The 9483-nt window shown below is 37.6% G+C and overlaps 1 protein-coding gene across 2 annotated transcripts; it reads right to left on the bottom strand.

Moving 5' to 3' along the window:
* On the bottom strand, positions 1–8097 carry snx8a (sorting nexin 8a). 2 transcript variants are annotated; one of them, XM_053339325.1, is made up of 14 exons: positions 8024–8097; positions 7856–7922; positions 6936–7063; positions 6025–6154; positions 4968–5158; positions 4456–4576; positions 3485–3621; positions 3249–3329; positions 2990–3150; positions 2641–2770; positions 2478–2546; positions 1779–1928; positions 591–740; positions 1–130 (listed from the first exon to the last, which is right to left on the bottom strand). In XM_053339325.1, exons 2-14 carry the CDS (start codon positions 7875–7877, stop codon positions 50–52), a joined length of 1551 nt encoding a protein of 516 aa, XP_053195300.1. In that variant the 5' UTR covers positions 7878–7922; positions 8024–8097; the 3' UTR covers positions 1–49. The 2 variants fall into 2 exon arrangements, with proteins under 2 accessions (XP_053195300.1, XP_053195301.1); XM_053339326.1 differs by lacking the exon at positions 6936–7063 and having other exon boundaries at positions 8024–8045.
* Between the last annotated feature and the right edge of the window lie 1386 nt (positions 8098–9483).

The following is a 9483-nucleotide window of genomic DNA, read 5'->3' as shown; positions in this document are numbered from 1 at the left end:
TCCAGTTTGTGATCCTCATCAGCGGCAGTGCTTCGTGTGTATTCAGTTCTTAGGTGGAGGGGTTCAATCCGTTATTCCCACCAAAGAGACATCCAAGCTTTGGCTGGAGTTCATTCCACACCTTTCCCATCTGGATAGGAAATAAAAAAAGTCAAGTCAGTTCCCTTTAGTAAAAATTCCAAAATGGAAAACCTGGAAAATATCTTAACACTAATATGATATACTACATCAAAATTATCCTATTACCCTGAAGTACTTCTTCTCTTCACAAAGCTGGCATATTGGATTTTGAGTAAAAAAGACTGAGATCAGACAGATATATCTAACCAAGGAAATATAAACTATGTGCTTTATTTGATTTTAAAATAGACAAAAGTACATATGAGATTCACTTGTTCATGTGAAATGTAAGCCAACTCAAATCCTAGATGAGAATATTATCCTTTCCGAGATATCATCCATCATTATTAGTTCTTTTGTGGGACTTTAAAAGCCAATTTAAAACTGATTTGACCCTCCTGGAGCTGTACTGTGTCGAAGTAGAGAAAAAAGGTCTGTAAGAAAAATTATTTCCAGATGAACAGTCTCACCTCTCTGTGTCCTTGGACCTGGGAGTTAACAAAGGCTCCCAGAATGTGGGATGTGATTGGAAGGTAGGTGAAGATAAGCTGCGTCTCTTGATGAAGGCAGAAGAGAGAGAAGTAGTTCCGTAGCTCCATGGTCTGAATGGCATTTTCTTGCTGTTAACAGAATTTAAAAAAAATCAAAATCAAATGATAATATGTGAGGATGTTTCCATAAATGATACCAGAAATAAGATGATAGTTCTCTGCTTATATTACCTAAACAGGGATACGCCCAGAAAGAATTTAATTACATTAAATGGATATATATTTCATTTACAAGATAGCTATTGTCTATCTTACTAATATCAACAGTGGTTCTGACAAAGAAGCATTACGTAATACAATGTCAATGGTGTACATTTTTAGAATTTGGAAGCCAAGTGGAATTACTCTTAAAAATATTATTTTTTTGATAACTTATAATGCATCAATCAATCAAATCTTAGCATTTTCGGTGCACATCTCCTTAACTTATTTATTGTTTCTTGTCTTAACTGTTTGAGTCCTTAAATAAAAACCTCTTAAATAAAAACTGACTTTTGGAAGAAAGTTATTAGTTATTGTAATAATTTCAAAACTTACAATAAAAGGGACCTAACATCTAAAGTAACTGACTTGTCACTTTGGTCTGACAGTTACAAAAGAACCTTAAACTCTACAGGGGAAGGATGAAAATGATGACCACATGTGTCAAACACTGACAAACCACACTGCCTAAGAGGAACTACAGTCACAAGATGAAAACTTGTAATGATACAACAGAATACAGTAGGTTGTTGCCAAGTGTAATAACATGATATGACTCGGTTCTGAACTTGTGTTTGAGATGATTCAGCCCCTTCAGAGTGAAAGCTCTTACTCAGGAAGCTGTGTGATTTTATCCGACCCCCAACATTGAATATTTCAATAGGACTGATTAATGGGTTTAACCCTGTCGCACACAGATGGTAGAACACATAAACAAGAAATATACTACTTCCATTAGCAGAGTTTATTCTCCTAAGGGTCTAAATTCAATTAAAAGAGAAAAATATCAGATTTTAGTAAATACACTCAAGTACTAAATGACTGTGAAAACTATATATTATCAATCAGGGAGTATCCTGAGAGCCTAAACATGTGGAAAAAGAGAGACGGAAAGAGATTGACCACCTGAACAATTCGTGATTCAAGCTGCTCCACAGATGCCTGCTCTTTGGGCTGCACAGTAGCGCTCATCATCTGCCTCTTCATCATGCCGTACTTGTGCAGAGCTCTCTGATGCTCGTGGAGCACGCCCTTCTCATGGCGCTCACAAAGATCCTGGGGAAAAAAACACACAAACAGTTCATCATATTTGCCTCAAACTGGCAGTATAGTATATGCAGTAATACATCACAGCCAATGATGAGAATACTGTAGTTTGTATAAATGCTGAAATGACCAAATATATTACAGTTAATAGATTTAGAAGCTATGTAAAATGCCAGTCATTTTGCACATCAGTCATCCATTACTATGAACTGCACTTCCAAGTCAGAAAGATTGGTGCATTTGAGTTTATATACTAACTGGAATTGGTTTAAATATCACACAGCTCCTTATTGTGTTTGTCCATCAGTGAAAAGTACTTTGATGTTAAGGGCTTGATGAATAAAAAAAAAAGTTTAGAATAGCTTCCTATAATGAGCATCATTGTTGTGTGATGTGAAACATGCAAGCATCAATTCAAAATGACCTGAAATTAATGTTCAATGACCTTTAAATGTGGCCTTTAAATGTGGCCTTTATACCTCTAAACTCTAAACCATGTGAAATGTAGCAACTAAGCTAAATGGGTGCAGCAAAAAAACAAAAGTGAAAGTGACTCACTCTGTATGATTGTAGCAAATCCAGGAAAAGATTCAGTTTTTCCACAACATCATCCTCTTCCCTTCTACCCTGAGGACAGAAATAAACAACATTTATTTCTCAGTGCCACTTTTGGACCGGCATAGCTGAGCAGGTGGTGGGTATGGAGGACTCGGGGCTATACCTGCTGAGCAGCTTTGTCAGATAGCACAGAAAACTCCACAGACAGACTCTTTAGAGACTGGCGTAGAGCCCCCCAGGTGCTTTGTGTAGAGGCCAAGGAAGGAAGAGTTGAAGTATCTGAGCCCAGCGTACTGCAGAAAACAGCATTATTATAGGCACAGAATGTATATAATATTGTAGCTGCCAAACTCATTTCAAGTTAACCACCATAAAGAGGGCATTAACTCTGCTCAGGAGAAACAGCAACACAGAGGATTTGGAATCTTATTAAGAAAACATTTGTTTTCTCAGTACAGCACCTCTGGATAGAATAGAAATACTTTGACTTTATACCCACAATAATGAAATACCTGAGCTCTCTGCCAAACATGAGGAGATCAGTTGCATTCTCCTTAGAGCGCTCTGCTATTTTCTCAGCTCTGTCCCGCAGCTTGTGGAAGCTGTTGTGAATATTTCTGATCAGATCTCTGCTCGTGGAGAACTGAGCTTGAATGTCAGCGGGGAGATATTCCTACAGAACAGATCAGTTTAAATTCTTAAATGCAGGTAACTGTTCAGGGGGGAACAAATGTCAGGATTTTTCAGTAATATGTGACCTATGTGACAAACCTTTGCCAGGGTTGCGACTCTGTTGGTCATGAACTCATCGCCGGTTTTCTTGTAAGCGTCACGCAGCTTGGTCTGAACATCCTGTTTGGGGAGAGAGGGGTGAAGAGTGCGTGAGTGGAAAAAGACACTGAAGCAACTGGAACAGGATGCGATTCACTGTCAGCCACCGTGACGATAATGCTTTATTGTGTAACATCACTGGTCAAGCAAGTGTCAACATAAAAAAAACTACATACAGAGCCACTGAAGGTGAGGAAAGTCTTGACCAGCTCATCCTCTGAAAAGAAGGGGTGCCGTGCCACCAAGTTAATGAATCTGCAGAGAGCACGCCTCCTCCCCTCAATGAACTCCCGCTCAGAGATGGAGGTCAGGACTGTGGACGTACAACACAGCAAAAGAAAAAAACAGTGAAATGAATGAATGAATAAATGAAGCAGTTTGACCATTTGATAGATTTGGGGCTATGAATCATAAGGGGGGAGACAGAACGTTATAATAAACTAATCATAAAGCTGTGTTTAAAATCAATTTATTTAATGTAGTAGCCATTTAAATGCATGTAAATTTCCTGCTTTGAGACTCTCATATCCTGAAATCATCAAATTTCCTCTAATTGCACTGACATATGCACACATCAGAACAGATTTCAAGCTGCACACATCAGTAGGAGACAAACAGCACAGATGGCAGTGTACGGTACATTTTGGATGCATTTTATACTTGATGAAGAGCTCTAATTGTCGGGTTGTGTTGTTGTTGTTGCAGGGATCCCTCAGTGTGTGTGTGTGTGTGTGTGTGTGTGTGTGTGTGTGTGTGTGTGTGTCTGTGTGTGTCTGTGTGTGTGTGTACTGACATAATCATCATTCCTCAGCTACAATAAGTCATTGTGAGCTGAAAGAGGCTCATTTTACACATCACTGGTTGCCTAGTTTCTTTCAGGCAGTAACTTTGATGAATGGCAATGACGGTGTTTGAAGCAGGAATAACAATTTGTATTAAAATGGACAGCAGTGAATGTTTATTCTTCTCAAACTAAAAAAGCTCAACTATTGTAGCCCCTGGATAGTTATACGTTTGCAACTGACCTACAATATAGGGGCTAAAACCCAAATAATCCTAATGATGCTCTGAATACAATGTAGTTTTAGAAATAAATAGAAAAATCCAAGATAGAGGAGATGCAGAGACTTCAAAATGAGTAACATACCTCCCTTTAACATCCTCTTGGGTGGCAACGCTGGCACAACTCTGTAGGCATATCTCTGAAGCAAAACCTCGTGGAAGACATCAAAGTCACTATAGCGTCGATAAACTGATATTTTATAACGCTGGAAAACAGAAAGCAAAGAAGGAAAACAATCATAAAATGGGCAAGTGCATGCAGCGTTAAGTTTTCTACTGATTTATTCACAGAGCTACGTGGAATGATTCGAATCAATTTAGAAAATGTACATATAAATACTCTTTTACATATTTGTGTACTTTGTGCAGGTCATGGTGTTACTAAACCAGTTAAATTCACACATAAGAGAAATAAGAAGGGAAGTGAGAAGTGAGAAGAAAATAACCCATTCTTTAATGTCATCGTTTTAAATGTCATCATATTAAGGTTCAGACAAATAGTTAAGAACCATTTTCTTGCTGTGGAAGTTATTCAACAGCATCCTTGTTAGGTAACCGCTTTCATTTTCATGTAGTAGTTTTTATGGGATGCCTTGCCTGGCTGGTGACTTGGTACTCCACATGTTTGAGGAACAGGCCCTTCTTCTCTGGTATGAGCTCCACCTGGACTGTGTCTCTAGCCAGCAGTTTGTCCAGCGTCTGGGACATCGTCAGCACATCATCCTGAGCCGGCTGCATCCTCAATGCGTTTAAGTCTCTCGGCTCCCCGAGCTGAGGTTTGGGTAACTCTGTCAAGTACACAACCACCATCGAACTTCTAATATTTGTTTTTCATGATTAAATCAATACATCCATGATGGAATTAAACCATTTCTCAACTGTGAGGAATGTTGGTGTTAAAACCACTTTTTTCTGTTTTCAACAGATTACGTGTCTCGGTCTGTTTGTCTCCGGCTAGCTGTCTGTGCATGTTGTCCATGTGAGCTGTATTCATCCCTTCCTGTACATTCCAAGAAGGTCGTGAATTGAATGTAATGTACTACAACAAATGCAGAAAACTTGTTCTTTCACAAACGAGGAAGTGGCATTCAGCAAGCTGCCATACTGGCCACACCTGAAATAACAGAGAGGGCCTTAAATAATCACAGAAGTTTGGGAATGGATCTAACTCTAGCCAGCATAATGGCTACCTCTACGAAAACCATAAAACTCCCCCCTATCATCTTCCCACTCTGGGGCTAGTGGAAGAGTGCAACACTTAAAAATAGTTAAACCTCTACTAAAATAAGATGTTACAAAAATAAGTTTAGTTCAATCAAAATACTCAATTTGTCATCAAAATCTCATTTTCTTCTGTTATGAAAGAATAATCTCTAAAATGTTCTTCTTTTGTAATCTTAACTCTCACCCTCTATTACCATTATTACAATGGTATATCTCATTGACCTCAACACGAGTATATATGTCTGCAGTAGTAAATTGTCAGCGTGAGCCTCCAGTAATAATGAAACCATGAGTCTACGTGAGCCATTAAAGTAATAGTGTAACACTAGAAGGATAGCTATGGTTGCCCTCAGACACACTGAAGAATTACCAAGCTACTCATTAAGCAAAACTTTTACTGCACTGCTGTCACTGCAACACTGTCACCTACCTTGTATGCAGTTCTCCAAGAGTTTGGGGCTTGGTTGCTTTCCTTGCTGAGCAAGAGCAATCAAAGCGAGCGCTTTATAGAGGGACAACTTGCTCAGGAATCCATCTGTGGACTCAACATGCTCAGCAATCTGAGAAGGACAAAGACGATAATATGACCTGAAGGTCGCCATTTTTTTTCACTCCAAGATCTAAATTCAACTGTGGTTTGCATTCCTCTGTGCAAAATGTGCTCACTAGACAAAAAGACAATGATATGCTGAGAGGTCAGGAAAAGGGAAATTCTACTGAATCATGCACTGTTTCAGTAATATCTCACAGCCTCTATACACACAGAGCAATTTCATAACCGTTATGTATTGTGTCATGAGGATACGTGATGATACATGAGACTGCCAGTTATTTAATCCTTATGTCTTTAATGGTCTGCTACACCAAGCTTCTGCCAACTTTCTGTCATAAGGCATTACACCTACACATATCTCCTTTATTTGTATTGCCTAATATTAATTTATTACACATAATGTCATATAATCAAGCAAATACTTGTGCAAGAATGTATCATACTCAGGTGTTTAACTGATTAATTTATTATTTTGATTAAAGCAACAATTAGATGAAACCCTTTAAATTAATAATATATTTTTATTAGAAGTTCTCCATGGATGAATGGATTGGATACATCTTTATTGTGTAAAATTTAAGGTATACACACTATAGCAGACTGTATCAGGAAAATGATAAAAAGAGAAAAAGCTGTTTGTTTAAAAAAAAAATGTATTAACTGTTGTTTATGGTGGATGCTGCCTGTGTATTGTTAAAAACTACAGTTATATCACAGCCGTTAATAAATTGTTGTCTGCTACAGGATTGTAATTGTTTCTACCCCACAGCCAAGTGTGAACCCCTCACCTGGCCTAGTACCGCCTTGGAGAGATCGGTCCTTTGGAGTAACCTCTGAAAAACTTCAACCTGCACTCTCTCATCTGTCCTACAGCCGATGGCCTCATATACTTCTCTGTAATATGCAGGAACTGAGCCTAAAAGAGGAACAACACCTACATAGCATCACAGCCACCCAAGCGAGGAACAGTTTTATCAGCTGCATACCTCTGTTCAAAAAAAAAAAAAAAAAAAAAAGCATACTTACTACCCTATATCTTTGTTAGTCAATGCTGAGTTTATGATGACCGTTTATTGGCCTTCTCCTTTTATTTCCTATCATATGACTTGCAGTTATCCCAATACAAACTGTACAATTTTGCACTGGTACATTGTAGTAGGCTATTATTTAAAAAAAGAGTTATATCACCACAAGGGGCATCATTCAGAGAAAAAAAGGGACAGATTCCTTATATTATCACCTTCATCAGAGCTTTACACAAGTATGTGGTTGATAAAATGAAGCTTACACATATCATGTTATTTCAGTATAGGCCTGCTAAACTGCTCAAGTACTGCAATACACTACAGACAGTTTTAAACGTGGCAGGAAAACAGCATCAAAACTTTCAGAAACCTGTTTGACTTTTGACATTATCAGTGTTATCAGTATAATTGCTCACTAAGGAAACTTTAACACGTGAATCGGGATCTGATAAAACAATCGTGGAGGGTGTTCAGATGGAGCAAAGATAAATTCCGATCTTCATGTACCCAAAAGTTCTCATTTCTTACTTACTCATCGCGACTCGGGCAAAGAAAAATCGCCACATTTTCAACACATCTAACATGTTTTTTTGACTGGCTTGACACTTCAACACCGATTACATAAGTAAATAATCTGGCAACATTGTGTTAAACAGACTAATAAGAAGTTTTACGCACTGTACCTTCATTGATCTCTCCTGCCATGGTTCAGACTGTCATGTGAGCACAAGAGCACCTCCATGTGATTTCCTGCAGAAAAGAAAAAAAAACAAGTCATTTATTTCTTAAAGTTGAAGTGATCACTGGTTAAAGTCCAAGTCTTGAGCAGAGCCATATAAAATGACACTCACATGTAGTGGCAGATTGAGAGAGTGTCATAAAGCCCGCTACAGTGATCTAAAGTGAAGTGTTCTCGTTGTGAAGAGGCGATGGTGTTTCTGTTTATAACCCAACCCTCTTGAAGCTCGATCAATCAACGAGCAGTCTGGTATTTACTTAATATTCTGGGAGGTAAAAAAGTATGTTGTTAGGCGTGTTTACTTCCTGGTTTCACTTGTGAAGGTTAATTTTGGCTGATTTTGTGTTCCTCATTCTGCATAAATAATGATGCCTTCAAGTTCTCCTCCTAAATTCCAGTTTCTGTGGGGGTTATCTTTTTTACTTGGGAATATAATATAATAGTTGGCATACTATTGAAATCAAGAGATGTAGCTGAAGAATAGACACACATTTGCATTTTAACTTCTACTAAATGTAAATGCACACTCATTTTTATCATTATTTTTCATGATGATGGCCTCATGCTTATAAATAAACTCTATGTCAAGAAAGTCCCTATATACATAGCTGAAGAATAGACCAAAAAAAGCATTTCACGTCTATTAAATGTATTATTTTCATCATAACTCTTGAGCTAGCCTCATGCTTATAAGTAAACCCTATGTCAAGAAAATTCCCACTTTTATATGAATTCAATGACTGCTTCATTAGGTCCACCTGTGCAATCTAATCCAATACAAAACAACAGCGCTGCTTTAAATTCTACAGTCTCAGTTTTTGTTAAAATTGTCAAAAAGGTGATAATTCTACTTTATGTTTATTACTGAGGTCGTACTAAGTGGTGGTGGCATACTGAGGTGCATTAATATGGACTGGTGTTCCTAATATTTTGCCCCTCTCATGTATGTTAATAGAGCCGACAAAATATTAGGAACACCATTCAATATAATGCACCCTGATACACGACCATCACTAACTATGACATCAATAATAAACATACAAGATAAGATAATATATTCCTTTATTAGTCCCACAGTGGGACATCATTGCAGCAGCAAGTGGATAGCAAAAATAGAAAAGCATCAATAGAAAGAGTAAATGACGATCAATAAGAAGTAGGTACACAAACAATAAAACAAACAGTAAAAAATATATAAAGTATTTTAAGTATTTTTTTAAGTTTTACACCACTTGTTTGGAGAAAAAAACACCTACTTTCATACAATACCATGCCATATTTTACCTAAGACATGAAAATATTTAAGCAATCTAATGAAGAGACAGTATGAAGAATTGACAATAATGGACCAAACAAATGGCATTTTAACTTCTACACTACTTTTATCATAACTTGAGATGGTCTCATGCTTATAAGCAAAACCTATGTCATGAAAATTCCCACTTTTTATAATTACATAATTATAATTTTCCAAACGCAGTTATGGTAGCAGTTACAATATTTCCAACATCACTTGAACCTCTCATAAGCCCTACACTAGGTCGCCTCTAGGTGGCGCTGCTGGGTCATTTT

The sequence above is a fragment of the Scomber japonicus genome, chromosome 18, assembly GCF_027409825.1.
Source record: "Scomber japonicus isolate fScoJap1 chromosome 18, fScoJap1.pri, whole genome shotgun sequence".
NCBI classification, from domain to species: Eukaryota; Metazoa; Chordata; class Actinopteri; order Scombriformes; family Scombridae; genus Scomber; species Scomber japonicus.
This window is presented reverse-complemented; position numbering and strand designations above follow the sequence as displayed.

Excerpts from the sequence above, each read along its gene's own strand:
- snx8a (XM_053339325.1), bottom strand. The coding sequence starts at position 7,877 with ATGGCAGGAGAGATCAATGAAG. Across the intron at positions 5,159-6,024 it reads CTTGGAGAACTGCATACAAG|AGTTACCCAAACCTCAGCTC; the intron begins GTAGGTGACAGT and ends TGTACTTGACAG. Across the intron at positions 3,151-3,248 it reads GAGTCGCAACCCTGGCAAAG|GAATATCTCCCCGCTGACAT; the intron begins GTTTGTCACATA and ends TCTGTTCTGTAG.